This window comes from Mobula birostris, chromosome 25, assembly GCF_030028105.1.
Source record: "Mobula birostris isolate sMobBir1 chromosome 25, sMobBir1.hap1, whole genome shotgun sequence".
Classification (NCBI taxonomy): Eukaryota; Metazoa; Chordata; class Chondrichthyes; order Myliobatiformes; family Myliobatidae; genus Mobula; species Mobula birostris.
In genome coordinates this window covers 990145-1018002 of record NC_092394.1, presented here as the reverse complement: position 1 = coordinate 1018002, position 27858 = coordinate 990145, and the positions used below count along the sequence as shown (strand labels likewise).

At 43.0% G+C, this 27858-nt stretch overlaps 1 protein-coding gene across 2 annotated transcripts in view; it reads right to left on the bottom strand.

Moving 5' to 3' along the window:
- The window catches only part of zswim7 (zinc finger, SWIM-type containing 7), a 33368-nt gene extending 13233 nt beyond the window's left edge, over positions 1-20135 (bottom strand). For both annotated transcript variants that reach the window (XM_072243415.1, XM_072243416.1), the window contains exons 1-4: positions 20107-20135; positions 16823-16922; positions 6362-6383; positions 3287-3389 (exon numbers count right to left, since the gene is read on the bottom strand). In XM_072243415.1, the coding sequence (XP_072099516.1) occupies positions 3287-3389; positions 6362-6383; positions 16823-16922; positions 20107-20112 (231 nt within the window). In that variant the 5' untranslated portion in view covers positions 20113-20135. The remainder of the gene's footprint in view (positions 1-3286; positions 3390-6361; positions 6384-16822; positions 16923-20106) is intronic.
- Positions 20136-27858: the final 7723 nt, after the last annotated feature.

The following is a 27858-nucleotide window of genomic DNA, read 5'->3' as shown; positions in this document are numbered from 1 at the left end:
TTATAGTCACAGCCACAGCTGGGAAAGATATAGAGTGGGCAGCTGATTAAAGCTGGACTATAAGCTGCTCTGCACCAACCTATTTATAATGCCTGTACAGAAAAGAGCAGAGACTTTTGGGAAATGAAAAAATGACTGCACTTGCAAAGTCTCAGCATTTCCAATAAAATTCAGCCTCAACATTTGCGCTTCCATCCTTGTCAGTTCCTTCTTTCACATTTTATAGTTGTTTCCTTCCATCACAGGGCACAGTACAAGAGCAAAAGCTCCCTTTTGGTGTAATCACAGACCTAGGAAGAAACAGCACCATTCTGTTGCTGTACCTGCATGTTAGCATTCCTGTTGGCAGGGAGGGATAGTGGGAGAGCCCCAATGGTTGTTGCAGGAAACAAGGGTAGCTGGAGATGAACCATTCACCTCCTTGCCATCACTCTGTTTAGAGGTGACATTGCATAGACTCTGGTTAGGAGATAGATGGTGCATGGTCCTCTGGGGTAACATCTGCATCAAACCACCTCCACAGATTCAGGTTATCTGAAACCAGATCTATAAGTAGACCATAAAATACAGCAGAAGAATTATGCCACTTGGTCTATTGATTCTGTATCACTATTTCATCATGTCTGATCCATTTTTCCTCTAAGCCCTAATCTTTAACCTTCTCCCCATATCCCTTCATGCCCTGACCAATAAAGAATCTATCAACCTCTAACTAAAGTATTCGTAAAGATTTGGCCACCACAGCTGTCTGTGGCAACTAATTCCACAGATTCACGACTCCGGCTAAAGAAATTCCCCCTCAGCTCCATTCTAAAAGGACACCCCTCTATTCTGAGACTATGTCCTCTGGTCCTAGACTGTCCCACCATAGGAAACATCTTCTCCACATCCATTCTATCAAGATCTTTTGATAGATTTCAATGAGGTCACTCCTCATTTTTCTGAATTCCAGTGAATACAGGCCCAGAGCCATCAAACACTCTTCACATGACAAGCTGTTCAATCCTGGAATCATTTTTGTGAACTTCCTTAGTGTAAGCGCATTCTTAGGGGCCCAAAACTGCTCACAATACTCCAACAGAGGCCTCACCAGTGCTTTATAAAGTCTCAACAATACATCCTTGCTTTTATATTATAGTCCTTTAGAAATGAATGATAACATCACATTTGTCTTCCACACTACAAACTCAACCTACAAATTAACCTTTAGGAAATCCTGCATGAGGACTCCAAGTCCCTTTGCACCTCAGATTTTTGAACTTTCTCTCCATTCAGAAAATAGTCTATCCTTTTATTTCTTCTACCAAAGTGCATGACTGTATACTTCCTGACACTTATTCCATCTGCTACTTTGCCTGATCTGACAAAGTCCTTCCATAGCATCTCTACTTTCTCAAAACTACCTGCCCCTCCACCAGTCCTCATATCATTTGCAAACTTTGTAAAAAAGCCATCAATTCTGTCATCCAAGTCATTGACATAAAAAGTAGAAAGAAGTGGTCCTAACACAGATCCTGTGGAACACCACTAGTCACTGGCAGCCAACTAGAAAAGGCTCCCTTTATCCCCCCCCCCGCCTCCTGCCAATAAGCCACTGATTTATCCATGTTAGTATCTTTCCTGTAATACCATAGGCTCTTAACTTAAGCATGCTCATGTGTGGCACTTTGTCAAAGGCCTTTTGAAAATCCAAGTACACAACATCAACCAATTCTCCTTTGTCTATCTTGCTTGTCATTTCTTCAAAAGAATTCCAACAGATTTTCCCTTGAGGAAACCATGCTAACTACAGCCTATTTATCATGTGCCTCCAAGCACCCCGAAACCACATCCTTAACAATTGATTTCAACATCTTCCCAACCACTGAGGTCAGACTAACTGGCCTATAATATCCTTTCTTCTGTCTCTCTCCCTTCTTGAACAGTGGAGTGACATTTGCAATTTTCCAGTCTTCTGGAACCATTTCAGGATCCAGTGATTCCTGAAAAATCATTACTAATGCCTCCACAATGTCTTCAGCCACCTTGTTTAGAACTCTGAAGTGTACACCATCTGGTCCAGGTGACTTATCTACCATCAGACCTTTCAGATTCCCCATGAATTTTCTCCCTAGGAAAGGTAACTTCACACACTTCTGAAACTTGACACCTGGAACCGCCAGCATATTGCTGGTGTCTTCTACAGTGAAGTCTGATGCAAGATACTTATTCAGTTCATCTGCCATTTCCTCTTCCCTCATTACTACCTCTCCAGCATCGTTTTCCAGTGGTCCGACATCTACTCTCACCACTCTTTTACACTTTATGTATCTGAAGAAACTTTAGGCATCCGCTTTAATATTATTGGCTAGCTTACTTTCATATTCCATCTTTTCCTTCTTAGTGACTTTTTCAGTTGACTTCTGTTGGTCATTAAAAGCTTCCCAGACCTCTAATTTCCGACTGAGTTTTCCTCTATTATATTCCCTCCCTTTGGCTTTTATGCTAGCTCTGAATTCTCTTGTTAGCTACGGTTGTTTCATCTTGCCGTCAGAATTCATCTTCCTTTTCGGGATGTACAGTATATATCCCGTGCCTTCCAAATTACTTCCAGAAATTTCAGACATCACTGCTCTGCTGTCATCCCTGCCACTGTTCTTTTCCAATCAATTTTGGCCAACTCCTCTCTCATGCTTCTGTAATTCCCTTTGCTTCAAAGGAGTAAGGGTGCTTATCATTGAAACCTTTTCTAACAGAGTGGGCCAATTCTTGGAACTTTATTTGTCACATGTATATCGAAACATACAGTGAAAGCATTGTTTGTGCCAATGACTAGCAAAGTCCAAGGATGTACTGGGGAAGCAGGCGCAGCCCACGTGTCATCGTGCTTCCAATGCCGACATAGCATGCCCACGACTTACTAACCCTAGCCCATGAATCTTGGGAATGAGGGAGGAAATCAGAGCACCCAGGAGAAACCAGATCACAGAAAGAATGCACAAACTCCTTACAGCCAGCAGCAGGAAATTAATCCCAATTGGTGATCACTGGCACTGTAAAGGATTGTGTTAATTGCTATGCCACCTGACATCCCAAATCCTGAAAGATCCCAGACTTGCAGATTATGGGGCACTAGCAAAGAGGAAATGAGGTCTGCAGCAGATCAGAAGTAATCCCAGTGAATGGTGGGGCTCAAGAGGCATGGTGACTTATTATCGTTTCTGTGATTGGAATGTACTTGATGGATAAAATGGCCTCCTTCTACATCATCATAATATAAAAACACAAGGACGTCCATGTGCCAAACCTGGTACAGTGTCCTTCCACTGGGAGCGTCAACAAGTGTTACTGAGCGCTGATCCACTAGTTCTAATGCCTGCAGAGCCTGTGGTCCAAAGACACATTTCAGCCTGGAAGAGAAACATCTTTCAGAAACAGTTTGTTATATTAAAACCAAGCAGATTATAACACAAGATCTGAATTTTCCTTATTCAGGAAATAGGCAGAAATGTTTTTCTCCCTCTCGTGTTCAATCCTAAAGCGATGAAGGAATAAAGAGCAATCCCTACCTCAACTGTTTTGAATATTGACTTACAACCTCACCCAATTACTGCTATTTTTGGGTTACCAATAATAGAATCAAGTCATTTAACCTCTTCAGCTCGTCGGATGATTGCATTTCTTAATGGCTAGAAGATCCATTTTGCTGAATTGGAAAGAATTAATCCTCCTGCCACATTCCATTGGTTCTCTCAAACTATGCTGTGTCTAAATTTGGAAAAAATTAGAAGTGTTGTCTATTAAATTCAAAAAGACCTGGAGGCACTTTATTCAACATTTTCATACGACGTAATTTGACCTTTTCCAAACTTATTTTATTTCTTTGTAATATTGGTTGAGAGGAACCGAGTCGTCGACAATAAGGTTTTCTCTTTTTTTAAATGATGTTACATAACAGCCCATGTCTCTTTTTCAGTTTAGTTGATTAATTCTGTTTAGATTAGTTTTTTTGGGGGGGGGGGGGTTATAATTTTATTTTCCTTTTTCATGTTTTTTTTAGATATTTTTCTTTGTTTTATATTGTTCATCTGTATCCTATATGACTGGGAGTTTTATTATTTAAGTGCCAACTGGCTTTATAATTACTTATGCCAATTATAACAATGTATTCCCAATAACTTTGTATCATTACCATGTTATGTTTATTATTATGAAACTAATAAAAAGATTGAAGAAGCAAAGAGCAGTCGACTCACATACCACGACCCACCAGCCTTTGGCAGGACTCCTTTTCCCTTACAGTGTGCCCAGAGAATCGAACAGAAAATCAGCCACAAGGTTGTCAGTAGAGGAACAGTCAAGATGACGGATATGCAGACAATACGAACAGTACCAGGCCCAGGCAGTGAAGCGGGGTGGGGGGGGGGGATATGTAGACAATACGAACAGTACCAGGCCCAGGCAGTGAAGTGGGGTGGTGGGAGATACGTAGACTGTATGGAACAGTACCAGAATAACTTGGTAACTGTGACGTGCATTTCACTGAAATATATTACTCTTATGGTATTAAATTATGAAGAAATGAGATTGAATACAGAAAGAACACACTGCTGTAGCAAGCATTTAAACTGGAAACAGCAATCTGATTTGAACCTGGGAGCAACAATATCTGAGTGCAAACATGCAGGGTGCCGCTGAGTGCATACTGTACACAGATTGAGTGTCCGTATCTACACGATATATTTGTCATTGGCAGAATACAACAAAGGTTCACTTTATGCCTGGGATGGTGGATCTGCTGAATGTGGAGATACTGTGTGGACCAGATTTGTATTCCCCAGAGTTTAAAATAATGAGAGAATAATTACAAAATCCAATCGAATGTAACTGACTAGATGCAGGAGAACGCAAACACGAGGAAATCTGCAGATGCTGGAATTTCAAGCAACACACTTAAAAGTTGCTGGTGAACGCAGCAGGCCAGGCAGCATCACTAGGAAGAGGTACAGTCGACATTTCGGTTCCAGAGAGAGAGATTCAGGACTGAGGAAAAATACCTTCACTTTGGCGGATGGTGAAGCTGTACACCCCTCCACCAGAGGGTAGCAGAGATTGCAAGTACATCTGAGGAGATTCTTTAGTAGGTGTTGGGAAAGGAAGAAATTGTGATTTGAGATGGATGATCAACATATTTATCGTAGATGGTAGAACAGACTTGAAGGACAGAATGCCCTACTTCTTCTCATTAAACCAGTGCCAGCTGACAAGTATTCAGACTATAATCTGCCCCACTCCAACTCTCAACTCAAGAAAATAGGCGGTCCGTGTGTTATGAAATAATGTTCATTAAAGCAACCGTCCTAAAATCTCAGTAACACACTTACTAGCTCATGTTCCAGATATTGGTCAGATCATTTGAACATGTGACTCTGGGTTTTTGATCAGCACACAGACATGAGCCCATGCGGATGCCAGCCAACACATTGTCCACTTGTGGAATGCAAACCCACGAATAATCCCCATGTGGAGTGTGCAGGTATGAACCTGTGTATTGTCCGAAGTAGAGGGTTCAGGTGTCAACTGTATATTGTCCACATTTGGAGTGTGCAGCTATGAACTGTGTATTGTCCACGTTTGGAGAGTGCAGGTGTGAACTGTATATTGTCCCTGTGCGGAGCATGCAGGTGTGAACTAGTCATTTGGCCCATCATGTCCATACTGACCTTTTTCCTCTGTAACACCTGTTGAATTTGCCCACATTAGGTCCATGTCTTACGCTTTAGTATCTGTTTAAGTGTCTCTTAAATGTAGTAAATTATCAGATTCCATCACCTTCTCTGGCACTGTGTTCTAAATGTTAGCTTTCCCCTAGATTTCCTTCAAAACTCCATTTCCCTCATTCCCCCCCCCCCCTTTAAAACCATGACCTCCTGCTTTTGCTACCTCCCACAAGGGCAAAAAGATTCTGGCTCTATGTCCCTTTCAATTCTATAACCTCTATCCTGTCATCCCTCAGTCTCCTTCACTCCAGGGAAATGACCCCTGTCCAAACACTCATCCCCAATAACTAAACTCCTCCAACTGCAGTGACATCCTAGTGAGTCTCCCTGTACTCACGCCAGCACAACCACATCCTTTCTGTAGTGTGGAAACGAGAAACGTACACAATACTCCAAGTGTGGTCCAAACAGTGTTTTGTACAGTTGCAAAATACCACAATGTTTATATTCTATGTCCCCAGCTACTAAGGCAAACATACTGTAAAAATGGGCAATCTGTATAATAAACTATTACATTACAGTAATGTGATCCAAATCCATTTGAGAATCTGGCAAGAGAGCTTCAGAGTTTAGGAAGCATAAGGTGATAGACATGTACTCACATCAAAAGCAGTTCATCTGTCACTGAAAAACACAAGGCAAGGAAACATATCAATGACATTTGAGAATCATACGTAGTCTCAACACAAATGCAGCTAAGCACACTACTCAGGTACTCCAATCTATCCACGCAACCTATTTAAAATTACGCTGTTGGCCTATCTCAGTGTGATTGAGAGATACAACATGGAAACAAGCCTTTCAACCCAAGGAATCTGTTCCAGCCACTATCTAGATATTCCTATTAATACCATTTCAATACTCTCCTTCGAGGTTCTACCCCTCAACTACACATTAGGGGCCATTTTCAGCTCTACCACCCTGCATGTATTTGGGCTGCTTAGAGGAGCATATCACACACCATGGGTGTGATGAGCTTCTCCGTGGATTGTCACCTTGTCGTGGTGGAGAGGCTTGTGTGGTCCTGAGATCCCGAGAGCAATGCCGTCTGGAGCTGTGCTCCTGGTAGAGTCACCCATGGCGGTAAGGTCGAGGGTGACGTCCCTGACAAAGCACAATCCAACCAAGACCTCAATGGTGGAACAGGCGGACAAAGTTTCTTCCAACTCAACGGCTGTGAAGGCGGATGAAGGCTGCAACTAATCCATCAGCTCCAATCGTCGTGGTTTCCATGCCATTGGAATAAGTTGGTTGATTTGTGAAGTATCATGTGTTTCTTGAAGTGCAACATCAAGTACACGTTAAACAAATACACACAGGCGTCTTCGCTCTTGTAGGCCACTTCTTCAGAACGAAGACCATCATCCTCGACCTCGAGGGATAGCCATGATGACGACACACCATAGGGAAATCCTTGCAGTCACAGGACGTACAAACACCATACAGACAGCACCAAATATGAAGATTGGAGGTGGCTGGGTAGTGCTAAAAGGCAGATTATGCTACAGCTGAATGTGCATGTAGGTGGCCAGAATCATCAATGAATATTAAGACAAATCACCCAGAACTCGTCACAGAGAAAAAGCACACAAGGCTGAGTAAATGTTTTCCCACTGGAGGGGAGTGGCACATCAGTACACATTGTTGGAAACAGCAGGAATAAATATTGCAATATAAAAGCAGCATGCTCCCCTGGAGATTGTCCTGAAGTGTTTCTGCAGCTCCAGTAACACATGAGGCAGTGCTACAATTCAGCTGGAATATAGTAACACCAAAAACCCTTTTGTTTTAGGCGTGGAGTTTACAATCTCATCGCAACAAGTTATCAAATTACTTCAGCAAATCAGTGACCAAAGCAGTCTTTGAAGGTTTATGGTCTTGTGGGGAGTATCAATGTAATTTCACCTCATTTCAAAACTGTTTCACATTACTGGGGAAGCAGACTAGATAAACCATAATAAGACCATAAGACATAGGAGCAGAATTAGGTTATTTAGCCTATAGAGTCTGCTCCATCATTCGATCATGGCTGATTCCTTTTTCTTCTCCTCAACCCCACTTCCTGGCCTTCCCCCTGTAACCTTTGATGCCGCGTCCAATCAAGAAATTATCAAGCTCTGCCTGAAATATACCCAATGACCTGGCCTCCACAGCTGCTTGTGGTAGCAAATTCCACAAATTCACCAGTCTCTGCCTAATGACATTTCTCCACATCTCTGTTTTAAATGGACACCCCTCTATCTAGACGTTATGCCCTCTTGTCCTAGATTCCCCCACCTTGGGAAATATCTTTTCCACATCTACTCTGTCTTGGCCTTTCAACATTCCAAAGGCTTCAATGTGATCCCCTCCTCACCCTTCTAAGTTCAAATGAGTACAGATCCAGAGCAAACAAATATTCCTCATATGAAAACCCTTTCATTCCTAGAATTATCCTTGTGAACAGCCACTGTTTCCTTTCCAATGCCAGCACATCTTTTCTTAGTTGAGGAGCCCAAAGCTGTTCACAATACTCAGGGCAAGTCCTCACCAGTGCCTTATAAAACTTCAGCATCACATCCCTGCTCTTGAATCCTAGACCTCTTGAAATGAATGCTAACACTGCATTTGCCTTCCTCACCACTGACTCTACCTGCAAGTTCTACACAAGGACTCCCAAGTCCCCTAGCATCTCAGATTTTTAGATTTTCTCCCCACTTAGAAAATAGTCTGCACATTTATTTCTACTACCAAAGTTCATGACCATGCATTTTTCAACATTGCATTTCATTTGCCACTTTCGTGCCCATTCTCCTCATCTGTCTAAGTTCTTCTGCAGCCCACCGGTTTCCTCAGCACTACCTGCCCCACCACCAATTTTTGTATCACCTTCAAATTTGGTAACAAAGTCATCTGTTCCATCATCTAAATCATTGATATACAGCATAAAAAGAGCAGTCCCAATACCAACCCCTGCAGTACACCACTTGCTGCCTCATACCTATTAGCCAATACTTTAACCATGCCATTAACTTTCCTGTAATAACATGGGCTGCTAACTTGTTTAGCAGCCTCATGGGCCAAATAGGCTTAATTCCTCTACGTCTTATGGTTTAAAATCAGAATACTGCGAATATTCAGCAGATCTGACAGCATCTATGGATCATGTTGTTGAAAATGGCATTACAGGCAGATAGAGTTGTAAAGAGAGCTTCTGGCACAGTGGCCTCAGAAATAAAATTGAATACAAGAATTAGGATGTTGGAGTTGTACAAGATGTTGTTGAGGCCTAATTTGGAGTATTGCGTGCAGTTCTGATCACCTACCTACAGGAATGATATCAATAAGAATGAAAGAATACAGAGAAAATTTACAAGGATGTTGCCGGCAATTGAGGACCTGATTTATAGGGAAAGGTTGAATAGGTTAGAACTTTATTCTGGTATTGGCAACTGCTACCTTAGGAAAACCAACCTTATAGCCTTTAAAAGACCCATTTATTCAAACACTCTCCCTTCTATCTGATGACCAGTCTTCAATCCAAGTTAAACACTTAGACCATAAGATATAGAAGTAGAAGTAGGCCTTTCGGACCATCACGTCTGCTCCGCCATTCAATCATGGGCTGATCCAATTCTTCCAGTCATCCCCACTCCCCTGCCTTCTCCCCATACCATTTGAAGCCCTGGCTAATCAAGAACTTATCTATCTCTACCTTAAATGCGTCCAATGACTTAGCCTCCACAGCCGCTCGTGGCAACAAATTCCACAGATTTACCACTCTCTGACTAAAGTAATTTCTCCGCATCCCTGTTCTAAATGGACGTCCTTCAATCCTGAAGTCATGCCCTCTTGCCCTGGACTCACCTATCATGAGAATTAACTTTGCCATATCTAATCTGTTCAGGCCTTTTAACATTTGGAATGTTTCTATGAGATCCCCCCTCATTGTCCTGAACTCCAGGGAATACAGCCCAAGAGCTGCCAGACGTTCCTCATATGGTAACCCTTTCTTTGCTGGAATCATTCTCTTGAATCTTCTTGAACCTTCTCCAATGTCAGTACAGTAAATACAATACTTCAAGTGTGGCCTCACAAGTACCTTATAGAGCCTCAACATCAAATCCCTGCTCTTATATTCTATACTTCTAGAAATGAATGCCAACATTGCATTTGTCTTCTTCACCACTGACTCAACCTGGAGGTTAACCTTTAGCGTATCCTGCACAAGGACTCCCAAGTCCCTTTACATCTCTGCATTTTGAATTCTCTCCCCATCTAAATAATACTCTGCCCATTTATTTCTTCCACCAAAGTGCATGACCATACACTTCCCAACATTGTATTTCATTTGCCATTTCTTTGCCCATTCCCCTAAACCAATTAAGTCTCTCTGCAGGCTCTCTGTTTCCTCAACACTACTTGCTCCTCAGCCTACCTTTGTATCATCAACAAACTTAGCCACAAATCCACTAATCCCCATAGTCCAAATCATTGACATACATCGCAAAGAGCAGCAGTCCCAACACTGACCCCTGTGGAACTCCACTAGTAACCGGCAGCCAGCCAGAATAGGATCCCTTTATTCCCATTCTCTGTTTTCTGCCAATCAACCAATGCTCCATCCATGTTAGTAACACCCCTGTAATTCCATGGGCTCTTAGCTTGCTAAAAACGGCTTCATGTGCGGCACCTTGTCAAAGGCCTTCTGAAAATCCAAGTATACCACATCTACTGCATCTCCTTTGTCTACCCTGCATGTAATTTCCTCAATAAATTGAAGTAGGTTAGTCAAGCAGGATTTTCCTTTCAAGAAACCAGGCTGGCTTTGGCCTATCATGTCATGTGCCTCTAGGTATTCCATAATCTCATCCCTAACGATCGATTCCAACAACTTCCCAACCACTGATGTCAGGCTAAAAGGTCTACAGTTTCTTTTCTGCTGCCTCCCACTCTTCTTAAATAGCAGAGTAACATTTGCAATTTTCCAATCATCTGGTACAATGCCAGAATCTATCGATTCTTGAAAGATCATTGTTAATGCCTCTGCAAGCTCTCCGGCTAATTCCTTCAGAACTCAAGTGTGCATTCCATCAGATCCAGGAGATTTATCCACCCTCAGACCATTAAGCTTCCTCTCAGTACCTCCCCCAGAAGAGGCCTCAATGATCCAGGAACCTGAAGCCCTGCCCCCTACACCAGTCTCTCAGCCATGCATTAATATGCCTGAACATGGTATTCTTGTGCTAATTAGCATGTGGCACAGGCAGCAATCCTGAGATTACTGCCCTGGAGGTCCAGTTTTTCATCTTCCTACTCAACTCCCTGAATTCTCTCTTCAGGACCTCCTCCCTTTTTCCACCTATGTCATTGGTACCAACGTGCACCAAGACTTCTGGCTGTTCACCCTCTCCCTTCAGAATACTCTGCACCCGATCCGAGACATCCCGTACCCTGGCACCTGGGAGGCAACACACCATGCGGGTATCTCTCTCAGGCTGACAGAACCGCCTGTCTGTACCCCTCACTATGGAATCTCCTATGACTACCGTATTTCTCATTTTCTTCTCTCCCTTCTGCACCATGGAACCAGGCTCAGTGCCAGAGACCTGATTGCCGTGGTCATCCTCTGTCAGGTCACCCCCCTCAACAGCATCCAAAATGAGATAACGATTACTGAGGGGGATGGCCACAGGGGTGCTTTCTATTATCCGAGCTCTTCCCATCCTTCCCCTGACAGTCACCCACTTATCTAAATCCGCAGTTTCTGGATGACTAACCCCTCGGATTCCCACATCTGACACGCAGAGCAAAGTACTAACCCTACAGATATGCTCTCTATTCTTCCAAAAACATACAAGAGAAAAAAAAAGTCCACTTACCCACTTACCTTGCCAAAACCTTAATGAGGCAAAGCCCTACCACTCTGCCTCAGACCACTCCTTTGATCTTAACTTCCCCATTAAAATTCATCTAAGTAATTTATGAAAAACACAAAGAGTAGGGGTCTCAGGACAGATCCCTGCAGAACACCACTGGTCACTGAACTCAAGGCAGAATATGCTCCATCAACTACTGTTCTCTGCCTTCTGAATCCACATAGGTTTAAGTTTCTGAATGAGCCTTCCAAGGGGAACCTTACTGAACACTTTGCGAAAATTCACTGTACTTTCAATTTGTTTTGTCACATCCTCAAGAATTTCAGTCAGGCTCATCAGCATGACCAGCCCCTCACAACAGCAAGATGATTATTCCTAATCAGACTGTGCTTCTCCAAATGCTTGTAAATCCTGTATCCAATAGTTTGCCTATCACTGACAAGACTCACTAGTCTATAATTCTCAGGATGATCCCAATCACCTTTCTTGAATAAATGAATAACATTTGCCCTCTTCCTATCTTCTGGTATTAATCCTGTGGCTGGTGAGGTAGTAAAGATCATTGCCAAAAGGTGAAACAATCTCTTCCCTTGCTCCCCATAGTAATCTGGGATATATCCTATCCAACCCCGGGGACTTAGCTTTCCTAATGTTTTTCAAAAGTTCCAGCACATCCTCTGTCTCAACACTGACATGTTGCAGCATGATAGCCTGTTCTACACTGACCTCGCATTCAACATTCCTCTCACAGTGAATACTGAGGCAACGTACTCATTAAGGACCTCCCCTCCCTCCTGCACTCCAGCCACGTCTCCTCTTTTATCCCTGATTGGTCCTACCCTCACACAAGTCATTGCCTTGTTCTTTATGTACATGATTTGAATACATCAAGTTTTTATAAATTTGTATTTAATTTCTTAATTATGAACTCCAGCATCATCTCAAGAGCAATTTTGCACTAACAGGTCAATAGTTTTCCCAACCTGAGTCTCTCTTTGTTCTTAAATAGAAATACCACATTCATGATTTTATTTTAAATCAGCTGGAGGCCTTCTGGAACATGATGGGTTCTAACATCTTTGCAGCCACTTCCTCCAATGATTTTGAATATAGAACATCAGATCCTAACAATCTCTGCTTTTAGTTCTCTTAGATTTTCCAAGTTTGAAGTAACCCCTCTCAAGAGGCACAAGTTCCTCCCTCCCAACTTAAACTAATTCCTTGGGATGTTTGTAATGCCCTTCGCCGGAAAAATAACTGCAAAGTATCAGTTTAGATAGCAACCTACAAGCTTCCACCACTTTCTGAGTATTCCTTGCTCTCCTTTGTCCTTTTCCAATTGCTTTGTAACTACACTTCCTAGTGTTTAATCTCTTTGTTAAGGGAACAACCCCAGTGTATCTAATTGAATATCTCCAACATATTCAACTTTTCCTTATGGTTAAAATTATCCAGTCTGGCAATACTTTCAGAAATTATTGCACATCTTCTTGGAGACGGCACGTCAGGTATGTGTATGAGTACAGTGGTGCTTGAAAGTTTGTATATTTTTCTCTATTTCTGCATAAATACGACTTAAAATGTGATCAGATCTTTATGCGTCCTAAACCTAGATAAAGAGAACCCAATTAAATAACAGAAAAACGTTATATTTGTTCATTTATTAATTGAGAAAAATGATCCAATATTACATGTATTTGTTGGAAAAAGTATGTGAACGTCTTCAGCGTGTGTGTGTGAATGGAAAAAGTTCTAAATGGCGTCCAGTGTTGAGTGGTACACCCCAGGGCACAGTGCTGGGCCCACATTTGTTTTTACTTTACATTAATCACATCCATGAAAAAGTCACAAGCACCAGCAGACGTTTTGCTGATGATTGTTTGATATACCGTCCAATTAAGTCAGCTGATGATGAAGATGCGCTCCAAAAAGATCTTGATAGTATGGTGAGTGGTCACAACAATGGGGCGTGCAGTTCAATCCTTCCAGATGTGAAACCATGCGTGTCACCAGGAAGAGAAAACCAGGTAAAACATCATATAAAATCCTGGGTGTCACCCTTGAAGAAACAAAACAGAAAACAGATCAAGTATCTTGGTATCAAAATCCAGACTGATCTACGCTGGAATAGACGAAGGGTCTCGGCCTGAAACGTTGACCGTTCGTTTCCACGGGTGCTGAGTTCCTCCAGCGTGTTGTGTGTGATGCAACAGGAGTCCTAAATTTTTTGAGGTGCAACTTTCATCATTGTTCAGCTTCAGTCAAGGAGAAGTTGTACCTCACCCTTGTTAGGCCACATTTGGAATATGAAGTTGCTGCATGGGACCCATACACAAACAAAAACACTACTTCCATCGAGCGAGTCCAAAGACAGGCAGCCCGATTTGTCACAAATACCTATGAGAGAGAAGTGAGTGTTACCCAACTTTTAAATTCATTAAAGTGGAACTCTCTCCAAGATAGATGTGAAGCACACTGCCTGACCTGTTTTTACAAAATGTTAAATGGTCAACTTGACATAGACTACCAATCCCACATCAAACCCAAACCCATTAGGAGCAGACAAGGGCACTCAATTCAATTTGAAATATTAACTACCAAGTCAAATGTGTACTGCAATTCATTTTTCCCCTGCACAACTATAGCATGAAATAATCTTCATTCTACCATAGTCACACAACCAAACCCAATTAAATTTAAGGCAGCTTTTCTTCTTCAAAAATCTTCTTCTTAAGTCCACCCAGTTTAAATTCCATGTGGAATATTTTGGAGGATCAAGAACCTCTGTAGTATTGCCTTTTGCAAAAGCAATTTGGAGTCGGGTGTTCCAATGAATGAGATGAGATTGGAAGTGTGGGTTGTAGAGATGCCCTACCCTATTTAAAAAAAAGACACACAAAATCAGGTTACTGATAGAGCCTATTCTTCTCGAGTAAGATCTGTTCATGTGCACCATGCCTTGATCAAAACAACTTTCAGAGGGCCTTAGAAGAATTATAGAAATGCATGAAGTTGGAAAAGGCTACAAAAGCATTTCTAAAAACCCTGACTGTTCATCTGTCCACAGTAAGAGAAATTGTCTACAAATGGAAGAAAACTCAGTACTGTTGTTACTCTCCGTAACAGTGGGCATTCTACAAAGATAACACCAAGAGCACATGCTGAAGGTGAAAAAGAACCCAAAGGCAACAGTAAAAGGCCTGCAGATATCTCCAGAACTTGAGAAAGACTCTGTTCATGTGTCCATTATAAGAAAACACTGAACAAGAATGGTGTTCATGGAAGGACACCATGGAGGAAATCACTGCTCTCCAAAAAAAAAACATTGCTGCACATCTCAAGTTTGCAAAAAGACCACGTGGATGTTCTACAATGCTTCTGGGACAATGTTCTGTGGACAGATGAGACAGAAGTCGAACTTTTTGGCAGATATACACGTTGCTATGGTTGGAGAGAAAAGGGCACTGTACACCAACAGCAAAATGTCATCCCAACTGCGAAGCATGGTGGAAAGAGCATCATGGTTTGGGGCCGCTTTGCTGCCTACGGACCTGGACAGCTTGCAATCGTTGAAGGAACAATGAATTCAAAATTGTATCAAGACATTTTACAGGAAGATGTCAGTGTAGTATTCCATCACCTGAAGCTTAATAGAAGTTGGATAATGCAACAAGACAATGATCCGAAAGACAAGAGTAAATCGACAACAGAATGGTTTAAAAAGAAGAAAATGTGTATTTTGGAATGGCTGAGTCAAAGTCCTGACTTTAATCCTATAGAAATGTTGTGGAAAGACCTGAAGCAAGCAGTTGGTGTTAGGAAGTTAACCAACATCCCAATGTTCAAGCAGATCTGTAAGGAGGAATGGTGTAAAATTTCTCCAAGCCTATCTGCAGACTTTATCAACAATTACTGGAAACATTTGGCTGAAGTAATTGCTGTACAACAGGGTCACACCAGTTAATGAAAGCAAAGGTTCACATACTTTTTCCAACAAGTACATGTAATATTGCATCATTTCTCTCAATAAATAAATGAACAAGTATAATTTTTTTTGTGTTATTTATTTAATTGGGTTCTCTTTATCTAGTTTTAGGACTTATGTGAAGATCTGATCACATTTTAGGTCATATTTATGCAGAAATAGAGAAAAGTATACAGCATTCATGAACTCTCTAGTACCACTGTACATTCTTCCTCAAAAGTGGCAACATAGGTAGACAGGTGGAGGTGGTGGTGTTTGGAATTCTGGCCTACTTTATTCAGAGCATTGAGTGCAGGAGTTGGGATGTCACCTGGCAAATGTTTTTTTTTAAAATACAGAGAGTGGCTGGGTACGTGGAATGTGCTGCCAGAGGTGGAAATTGAGGCAGATACATTAGAGACATTTAATAGATTCTTAGGTAGCCACACGAATGATAGAAAAATGACAGAAGGCTACATGTGAGGGTAGGATTAGGTTAATCTTGGAGCAGATTAAAGGGCCAGCACAACATTGTGGGCTGAAGGGCCTGTATTGCTCCATGCACGAGTTGTATGTGAGACCACTAACAACACTGCACTCAGCGTTTAGAGCAGGGGTTCCAAATCTGGGGTCCATGGACTCCTCCATTATTGTAGGGGTCTGACAAAGATCACACCAAGAGCACAACACGCAATACTGAAGGAGATGAAAAAGAACGCAAGGGCAACAGCAAAAGGCCTGCAGATATCTCCAGAACTTGCTAAAGACTCTGTTCATGTGTCCATTATAAGAAAAACACTGCACCAGAATGATCTTAATGGAAGGACACCATGGAGGAAATCACTGCTCTCCAAAAAAACAAACACTGCTGCACATCTCAAGTTTGCAAAAGACCACATGGATGTTCTACAATGCTTCTGGGACAACATTCTGTGGACAGATGAGACAAAAGTAGTTTGGGAACCCCTGCTTTAGAGAAATATGGACCAAACACAGTTGAATGGGACTTGTTTGGATGGACACTTGGTCAGCCAATAAGAGCTGGGCTGAAGGGCCTATTTTGTACTGTACTACAGCTCAATCACATTCACAATGTCATTATATGCAATGTTTGTAATCATGTGGCTCAAATCCACTGGAAATTAGAATCACTGGAACTTTCAGTGGTCCTGTGGGAACGGGAACTGACTGCTCAGCCAGGGCCATGATCAGCTTTGTGCCTGTTCCATCCAATAACTCACATTGCAAAGACTGCTGGTAAACTTCCTGAACTTTATTCAGTAGCTCTGCCATCACCACAGGAAGGAGGCCCAATGAAGGGGCCATCTTCACGCCGTGGCTCTGCGAAGGAAATCAGAAAACACAGTCAGCAACAGCAAAGGTGACTGGGAGCGTTGATCTAAACCAACAGGGTAGGCAGCAAGAGAGAGGAAGAGGATTACGATGCATAAAGGAGTGAGTGTTCGATGAATCAGTACAGAAGATGAAGAAATTCAAAGAGGTGCGTGTATTGAGGTTGGTGAGTTACAGGTATTGTATAACTACTCATGAGATGTTGTATGGCTCAAGTAGTAAATATTCCAGAAACAAACAGGCCAGAAAAGGTAGATAAGAAATGAAACATGAGGTGGGCAGCACTAATTAACAGTGTCTGGAGTAGGAGGAGGCAACGCAACCCTTGGGCCTGCTTCACCATTTCATATCATCTCAGCTGATCCAAAACTGGCCAGCTCCACCATTCCATATCATAGCTGATCCAACATTGGCCTGCTCCACCATTTCATATCATAGCTGATCCAACAGTGGCCTGCTCCACCATTTCATATCATAGCTGATCCAACAGTGGCCTGCTCCACCATTTCATATCATAGCTGATCCAACAGTGGCCTGCTCCACCATTTCATATCATAGCTGATCCAAAACTGGCCTGCTCCACCATTTCATATCATAGCTGATCCAACAGTGGCCTGCTCCACCATTTCATATCATAGCTGATCCAACAGTGGCTTGCTCCACCATTTCATATCATAGCTGATCCAACAGTGGCCTGCTCCACCATTTTGTACCATCTCAGTTGATCCAAAACTGGCCTGCTCCACTATTTTATGTCATCACAGCAGATCCAACACTGGCCTGCTCCCACCATTTCATATCATCAAAAATTGACCCAACACTGGCCTGCTCCCACCATTTCATATCATCTCAATTGGCCCAACAGTGACCTGTTGGAGGATGAGCAGCCAGAATTCATGGTACAAATTGGTACCAATGATGTAGGTAGAAAAAGGGAGGAGGCCCTGAAAAAAAAATCCAGAGAGTTAGGAAGTAAGCTGAGGAGCAGGACCTCAAGTGTAGAGATCTCAAGATTGCTGCCTGTGCCATGCGACAGTGAAGATAGGAATACAATGAGGTGGCAGATAAATGTGTGGCTGAAGAATTTGAGCAGGGGCAAAGATTCAGATTTCTGGATAATTGGGAGCTCTTCTGGGGCAGGTGTGACCTGTACAAAAAGGACGGGTTGCACTTGAATCCGAGGGGGACCAACATTCTTATGGGCTGGTTTGCTGGACCTGTTGGGAGTGGTTTAAATTAAAATTGTAGGGGGATGGGAACCAGTATAATAGAGCTGAGTATGAACCAGCAGGTTTACACGTAGATGATGGGTGTAGCATGAATGCCAGGACAAGCCAGTGGCTGGGTACATATGCAGACAGAGTCATCGTCATCATCATCAGGTGCCATGCCCAGTTTGAGCTTTGACTGCCATGGCCCACACACTCCGTTTCAGGTCAAGTGCATCAATTCATTGGTATTCATTTCCAGTTCTCTGGCTGCTGTCTCCATCATCAGCAGACAGAGTAAAGAGTTAAATTGTACAAGAGGCATAATTTAAAAGGGTGAAGAAAGCAGGACTGAAAGTGCTGTATTTAAATGCACGTAGCATTCGGAGTAAGGTGAACAAACTCATGGCGCAATTACAGATTGGTCAGTATGACGTGGGCATCACTGAGTCTTGGCTGAAAGAAGATCACAGTCGGGAGCTTAATATCAAAGGATTATACTTTCTATCGAAAGGACAGGCAGGAAGGCAAAGGCTCTGTTGGTTAAGAGATGAAATTCTATCTTTAGAAAGAGTTGACACAGGACCAGAGAATGTTGAATCTTTGTGAGTTGAGAAATTGCAAGGGTGAAAATACCATTATGGGAATCATATATAGGCCTCCAAATAGTAAGATTTGCAAAGGGAGTTGGAAAAGGCATGCAATAAGAATAATGACATATTTGTAATGGGGGACTTCAAAACGTGAGTGGATGGGAAAATCAGGTTGGTGTCAGATTGCAAAAGAGGGAATTTGTTGAATGCCTACAAGATGGTTTGTTAGAGCAGTTTGTGCTTGAGCCTACTTGGGGAAAGGCCATCTTAGATTGGGTGTTATTTAATAACCCAGATCTTATTAGGGAGCTTCATGTAAAGGAACCCTTAGGAGGCGGTGATCATATGATTGAATTCATACTGCAATTAGAGAGACAGAAGCATATCTCATAAATATCTGCATCACAATGGAATAAGGGGAAATACAGATGCATGAGAGAGGAGCTTGCCTAGGTGGATTGGAGGAGCATACTAGTGAAGATGACGGCAGAGCAGAGGTGGCCGAAGTTTCTGAGAATAGTTCACAAGGCACAGGATGGATATGCTCCACAGAAGAAGTTGTTCTCAAATGGCAGAAGTTAAGGACTGCATAAAAGCCAAGGAAAGGGCATATAGGTAGCAAAAGTGAGTGGGATGACTGGGATGCATTTAAACTCCAACAAATTGCAACTAAAAAAACCACAAGGGAAAAGATGAAATACGAGGCCAAACTAGCTAATAATTTAAAGCTGGATATCAAAAGTTTTTTCAATTATATATAGAGTAAGAGGGAGGTGAGAGTTGATATTGGACCACTGGAAAATGATGCTGGTGAGGTAGTAATGGGGGTCACAGAAATAGCAGAAGAACTTAATGGGTACTTTGCAACTGACTTCACTATGGAAGACACTAGCAGTGTGCCAGAGGTCCACAAGTGTCAGGGAGCAGGAGTGAGTGCCATTGCTATTACAAAGGAAAAAGTGCTAGGCAAACTGAAAGGTCTTGAGGTGGGTAAGTCACCTGGACCAGATGAAGTCACCTACACCCCAGAGTCCTGAAAGAGGTTGCTGAGATGACAAAGGATGCATTGTTCATGATCTTTCGAGAATCACTTCATTCTGGCATGGTCCTGGAGGACCGGCAGATTGCAAATGTCACTCCACTCTTTACGAAGGCAGGAAGGCAAAAGAAAGGAAATTATAAGCCAGTTAGTGGTTGGGAAAGTGTTGGAGTCTAATATTAATGATGAGATTTTGAGGTACTAGGAGACTAATGCTAAGTCAAATTCAGCATGATTTCTGTAAAGGGAAATCTTGCCTGACAAACCTGTTGGAATTCTTTGAGGAAGTAACAAGCAGGGTGGACACGGGAGAGGCAGTACATGTCACTTACTTGCATTTTTCAGAAGGTATTTGATACGGTGCCACACGAGGCTGCTTAACAAAATAAAATCCTTTGGTGTTCCAGGAAAGATACTGGCATGGGTAGTGGAATGGCTGACAGGCAGGAAGCAGTAAGTGGGAATAAAAGGGGCCTTTTCTGGTTGGCTGCCAGTGACTAGTGGAGTCCCTCAGTATTGGGACTGCTACTTTTCACATTGTTTGCCAAATATTTAAATAATGGAATTGATGGCTTTGTGGCAAAGTTTGCAGATGATACGGAAACAGGTGCAGGAGCAGGTAGTGCAGAGGAAGCAATGCAATTGAAGCAGGACTTAAGACAAATTGGAAGAATGGGCAAAAAAGTGGTGATGGAATACAGTGTTGGGAAATGTATGATAATCATTTTGGAAAAAGAAACTATAGTGAGGACTGTTATCTAAATGGAGAGAAGGTTCAAACATCAGAGGTGCAGAGGGAGTCCTCGTGCAAGACTCCCAGAAGGTTAATTTACAGATTGAGTCTATGATAACGAAGGCAAATGCAATGTTGGCATTTATTTCAAGGGGAACAGAATATAAAAGCAAGGAGATAATGCTGAGGCTTTATAAGACACTAGTCAGGCTGCACTTGGAGTATTGTCAACAGTTTTGGGCCCCGTATCTCAGAAAGGAAGTGTCGTCGTTGGAGAGAGTCCAAAGGATGTTTCCTGTGGTGGTAGCTACATTTTAGGCTGATTTACAATTGTGCGTCAAATGTACGCCGTAGCCATGTACCCTACGCTGAACCCTACGCCGTAGCCTAACGCTCACCTCTCCCAAAATGTAACTACGCGTCGCGGCGACGCAAACCACAACAACTGTGATTGGTCTGCTTGGTAGCATTGCATTTCCTCCTACGCTGCAATAGCTTCCCATTGGGTGACTGAAGGGCAGGGAAGGAACTCTGGCTGCAATGCTTTCCATAAAGCTTTACAGACCTCCGAAATTATGGAGGACCCTGTGCTTGACGCCAGTTTGTAGCTAGCTGCTACAGCCTATTTATTGACTTCCACCTGAAGCTAAAACTCGAGTGGTGATTGCCAGTCTCTGAGTATACTGTGCGTACACTGATGCAAATTAAATGGTTGGAGACGATGAACCAAATCGTCAAATCTACCTGCTGACATCCGAAAATATTTGAAATGCATTTCCTCGTCCGTGTCTCTCAGTGGCCGGACAAGCACAGAAAATTTACCCTCCTTCAGTTTCAGTTGCCATTGTTTGAAGTTCAAATTTCTTCTTGTTGAGTTTTAACATGAAGAATCTCAACACAGTGGCATAGAAACCCCACCGCCAACTAACGTTTTGGCGGTGAATTGCAAAGCAACCCAGACACACCAACGCACAAGTATAAATGCTCACAACAGCGTAGCCCATTTGCTTAAGCTAATACGCACAAGTATAAATCAGCCTTTAGCAGCTAGCCAGCTAGTTTAAATAACGTTAACTATGCTAATGAACGAATGACATCTATTAAACCCTCCTCAACATGTCTTTAACATTTTAACCCACCATGGGCATTAGAAAAGTCACTGTTGCAAACAGTGCAGCGAGTAACACTGTCATTATTTTTGAGGTCAACTGTAAAGCCTGCCCACAGAGAAAACTGATAGGCTTACTTAGCACGAAGAGAGACCAATCAGGATGCTTGCTCTCGCTCTCCCTCTCAAAAAAATTGATTTCCGGGATATTGTATATAATTTCTGGGCATCAGGGAGCCGCAATCAATATGCAGCAGACTCCCGGAACTTCTGGGAGAGGTGGGATGTCTGCAACAGGATGAGTTGGAACACTAAAGGTGGTCAAAATAGAAAAGGCTGAATACAAGACTGAAGGTGTTGTATCTGAACCCGCACAGTATTTGAATAAGGTAGCTGAACTTGCAGTCCGGCTGCAAATTGGCAAGTATGACGTGGCAGACATCACTGAATCATGGCTGAAAGATTATAGCTGGGAGCTTAATGTTTAAAGATACACATTGTATCAAAGGACAGGCAGGAAGGCAGAGGGGTCAGTGTTGCCCCGTTGGTAAAAAAATAAAATAAAATCACTCGGAAGAGGTGACTTAGGGTTGTAAGGTGTTGAATCATTGTAGAAAGAGCTGAGAAACTGCAAGAGTAAAAAGACCCTGAAGGGAGTTGAATATAGCAGTAGTAAGGATGTGGCCCACAAATTACAATGGGAGATAGAGAATGCATGCCAAAAGTGCAATATTACAATAGTCATGGGGGTCAATATGCAGATAGATGGCTGAAATCAGGTTGGGGCTGGATTCCAGGAGGGGGGAATTTCTAGAGTGCCTACGAGATGCCTTTTTAAAGTAGCTTGTGATTGAGCCCACTATAGAATCAGCTAATCTGGATTGGGTGTTGTGCATTGAGGCAGAATTGATTAGAGAGCTTAAGGTAAAAGAACCCTTAGTTGCAAGTGATTATAAAATGATCCAATTCACCCTAAAATTTGAGAAAAAGAAGCTAAAGTCAGACGTATCAGTGTTACAGTGGAGTACACAGAATTACAGAGCTATGAGAGAAGAATTGGTCAAAATTGATTGGAAAAGGACACTGGCAGGGATGACATAAAAACATAGAAAACCTACAGGGCTTTCAGCCCACAAAGCTGTGCCGAACATGTCCTTACCTTAGAAATTTCCTAGGGTTACCCATTGCCCTCTATTTTTGTAAGACAGCAGAGCAGCAATGGCTGGAGTTTCTTGAAGCAATTCAGAAGACAGAGGGTGTATACTGTACATCCCAAAGAAGAAGAAGAAATCTACAAGAATGACACAGCTGTGGCTAACAAGAGAAGTCAAAGCCAAAGAGAGGGCATATAGTAGAGCAAAGATTAGTGGGAAGGTAGAGGATTGGAAAGCTTTTAAAAACTAACAAAAGACAACTAAAAAAGACCTCATTGAAACCATTGAACGCTGAAAGACCTTGATAAGAGTGGATGTGGAGAGGATGTTTGCTATGGTGGGACAGTCTAAGACCAGGGGAAACAGCCTCAAAATAGAGAGGCATCCGTTTAGAATGAAGATGAAGAATTTCTTTAAGCAGAATGGTGAATCTGGAATTCTTTGTCACGGGCAGCTGCGGGGACCAAGTCTTCACATATATTTAAGGCAGAGGTTGACAGATTCTTGATTGGTCAGGGCATGAAGGGATATGGGGTGAAGGCAGGAGACAGGGGCTCACAGGAAAATTGGATCAACCATGATGAAATGGTGGAGCAGACTTGATGGCCCAAATGGCCTAATTCTGCTCCTATATCTTACGGATCAGCTGTGATTATATGACATAGTGGAGCAGACATAGCCCATCAGACAGATGAGCAGAATTAAGCCATTCAGCCCATTAAGTCTGCTCCACCATTCCATCATGGTTGATCCTGGATCCCACTCAACCCCATACACTTCTCGCCGTATCCTTTGATGCCCTCACCAATCAGAAAACTATCAACTTCCACCTTAAATATCCACACCAGTATCTTTCCTGCAATGCTGTAGGATTTTATCTTGTTTAGCAATCTCACCCATGGCACCTTATCAAATGAACTCTAAGAATCCAAGTAAATGACATCCACTGCCTCTCCTTTACCCACACTACTTGTTACATACTTTAGAAATTATCTAGGGTTACCCATAGCCCTCTATTTTTCTAAGCTCCATGTACGTACTTACAGTCTCTTAAAAGACCCTATCGTATCCACCTCCACCACCATCACTGGCAGCCCATTCCACACACTCACCACACTCCGCGTAAAAAACTTATCACTGGCATCTCCTCTGTACCTACTTCCAAGCACCTTAAAACTCTGCCCTCTCATGATAGCCATTTCAGCCCTGGGAAAAAAGCCTCTGACTATCCACACGATGCCTCTCGTCATCTTATACACCTCTATCAGGTCACCTCTCATCCTCCGTTGCTCCAAGGAGAAAAGGCCAAGTTCACTCAACCTATTCTCATAGGGTATGTGCCCCAATCCAGGCAACATCCTTGTAAATCTCCTCTGCACTCTTTCTATAGTTTCCACATTCTTCCTGTAGTGAGGTAACCAGAACCGACCACAGTACTTATTCCAAGTGGGGTCGGATTAGGGTCCTATACAGCTGTAGCATTACCTCTCGGCTCTTAAACTCAATCCCACGTATGATGAAGGCCAATGCACTGTATGTCTTCTTAACCACACGGTCAACCTGCGCAGCAGCTTTGAGTGTCCTATGGACTCAGACCCCAAGATCGCCCTGATCCTCCACAATGTCAAGAGTCTTGCCATTAATACTATATTCTGCCATCATATCTAACCTACCAAATGAACCACCTCACACTTACAGAACTCTATCTGCCACTTCTCAGCCCAGTTTTGCATCATATTGATGTCCCGCTGTAACCTCCGACAGCCCTCCACACTACCCACAACACCCCCAACCTTTGTGTCATCAGTAAATTTACTAACCCATCCCTCCACTTCCTCATCCAGGTCATTTAAAAAAATCACGAAGAGCAGGGGTCCCAGAACAGATCCCTGAGGCAGTCGACCCCCATGCAGAATATGACCCGTCTACAACCACTCTTTGCAGGCCTGTTCTGGATCCATAACGTAATGTCCTCTTGGATCCCATGCCTCCTTACTTTCTCAATAAGCCTTGCATGGGGTATCTTATCAAATGCCTTGCTGAAATCCATATACACTACATCTACTGCTCTACCTTCATCAATGTGTTTAGTCACATCCTCAAAAAATTCAATCAGGCTCCTAAGGCATGAAACAGGAATCCTGCAGATGCTGTAAATTTAAGCAACACACATCAAAGTTGCTGGTGAACGCAGCAGGCCAGGCAGCATCTCTAGGAAGAGGTACAGTCGACGTTTCAGGCCGAGTACCTTCGTCAGGACTAACTGAAGGAAGAGTTAGTAAGAGATTTGAAAGTGGGAGGGGGAGGGGGAGATCCAAAATGATAGGGGAAGACAGGAGGGGGAGGGATGGAGCCAAGAGCTGGACAGGTGATTGGCAAAGGGGATATGAGAGGATCATGGGACAGGAGGCCCAGGGAGAAAGACAAGGGGGTGGGGGGGAGAACCCAGAGGATGGGCAAAGGGTATAGTCAGAGGGAGAAAAAGGAGAGAGAGAGAGAGAGAGAGGGAGAGAGGGAGAGAGGGAGAGAGGGAGAGAGGGGGAGAGGGGGAGAGGGGGAGAGGGGGAGAGGGGGAGAGGGGGAGAGGGGGAGAGGGGGAGAGGGGGAGAGGGGGAGAGGGGGAGAGGGGGAGAGGGGGAGAGGGGGAGAGGGGGAGAGGGAGAGAGGGAGAGAGGGAGAGAGGGAGAGAGGGAGAGAGGGAGAGAGAGAGAGAGAGAGAGAGAGAGAGAGAGAGAGAGAGAGAGAGAGAGAGAGAGAGAGAGAGAGAGAGAATGAGAATGAATGAGAATGTGTGTATAAAAATAAATAACGGATGGGGTACGAGGGGGGGGCATTAGCAGAAGTTAGAGAAGTCAATGTTCATGCCACCAGGTTGGAGGCTACCCAGATGGAATATGAGGTGTTGTTCCTCCAACCTGAATGTGGCTTCATCTTTACAGTAGAGGAGGCCGTGGATAGACATGTCAGAATGGGAATGGGATGTGGAATTAAAATGTGTGGCCACTGGGAGATACAGTAGAGGAGGCCGTGGGTAGACATGTACATGTACTAAGGCAGGACCTCCCTTTAACAAAGCCATGCTGACTATTCCTAATCATATTATGCCTCTCCAAATGTTCATAAATCCTACCTCTCAGAATCTTCTCCATCAACTTACCAACTACTGAAGTAAGACTCACTGGTCTAGAATTTCCTGGGCTATCGCTACTCTTTCTTGAATAAGGGAACAACATCTGCAACCCTCCAATCCTCTGGAACCTTCCCCGTCCCCAATGATGATGCAAAGATTATTGCCAGAGGCTTAGCAATCTCCTCCCTCGCCTCCCAGAAGCATTCCAAAAGCTCCAGCACATCCTCTTTCTTAATGTCTATATGCTCAAGCTTTTCAGTCCACTGCAAGTAATCCCTACAATCGCCAAGATCCTTTTCTGTAGTGAATACTGAAGCAAAGTATTCATTATGTATCTCAAGCTATCACCTCTGGTTCCATACACACTTTTCCACTGTCACACTTGATTGGTCCTATTCTCTTATGTCTTATCCTCTTGATCTTCACATACCTGTAGAATACCTTGGGGTCTTCTTTAATCCTGCTCACCAAAGCCTTCTCATGGCCCCTTCTGGCTCTCCTGCTTTCACGTTCTTCAGCTCCTTCCTGCTAGCCTTAATCTTCTAGATCTCTATGATTACCTAGTTTTTTGAACCTTTTGTAAGCTTTTTGTTTTTAGTTGTCTTTTGTTGGATTTTAAAAGCTTCCTGATCATCCAACTTCCCACTCACTTTTGCTACCTTATATGCCCTTTCCTTGGCTTTTATGCAGTCCTTAACTTCCCTTGTCAGCCATGGTTGCCTACCCTGGCCATTTGAGAACAACTTCTTCTATGGGACATAATTATACTGTACTTTGTGAACTATTCCTGGAAACTTCAGCCAACTCTGCTCTGCTGTCATTCTTGCCAGTATTCTCCTCCAGTCCACCTGGGCAAGCTCCTCTGTAATCCCCTTTATTCCACTGTCATACCGAAACACGTAACTTATGCTTCTCCCTCTCAAAGTGCAGTACAAATTCAATCATATTATGATCACTGTCTCCTAAGCTCCCTAATAAGATCTGGGTTATTACACAACACCCAATCTGAGATACCCCTTCCCCAAGTAGGCTCAAGGACAAGCTGTCCCAAAAAGGCATCTCATTGGCAGTCAACAAATTTCCTCTCTTGCGACCTGACATGAACCTGATTTTCCTAATCCCCTTTTATATTACCTCCAATTTAGAATCTCAATCTGTGGACCAGACCCATCTTTTTCCTTATTTACCTTGAAACTACTTCATTGTGATCACTATATGCAAATTGTTCCCATACACAAACTTCTCATTCCCTAGTAGATTAACTCTGGCTGTGACTTCTACAAACTGGTTACAGAAATTTTCCTAATACATTTGACAAACTCTATCCGATCTATTCCTTTTATAGCATGAGAATCCAAGTCAATATATGGAAAGTTAAAATCACCGACAACAAACTTGTTTCTTGCAACAGTGCGATCTCTCTACAAACTTGTTCCTGTAAATCCTGTGGAATATTGGGTGATCTGTAATACAGCCCCATTAACACGGTCATACTTTTATTATTACTCACTATTTAGTAACACCTCACTAGACAAGTTCTCCAGTCTATAACAACAGGAATTCTGCAGATGCAGGAAATTCAAGCAACACACATCAAAGTTGCTGGTGAACGCAGCAGGCCAGGCAGCATCTCTAAGAGGTACAGTCGACGTTTCAGGCCGAGACCATCTCTTCTTATAGATGCTGCCTGGCCTGCTGCGTTCACCAGCAACTTTGATGTGTGTTTCTCCAGTCTATCCTGAGTACTGCCTTGTAACGACATCCCTGCTGATCTGCTGCGTCTAAAACAACGGACCCCCGCAATATTGAGCTGCCAGTCCTGCCTCTCCTGCAACCCAGTCTCACTAATGGCTACAACATCATAATTCCAAGTGTTGATCCACGTACGATACAGTACTTCTTTCAATGAAATACTATATACGCAGCTCAGGACATGAGTCGCACCATGTTCAACCCTTT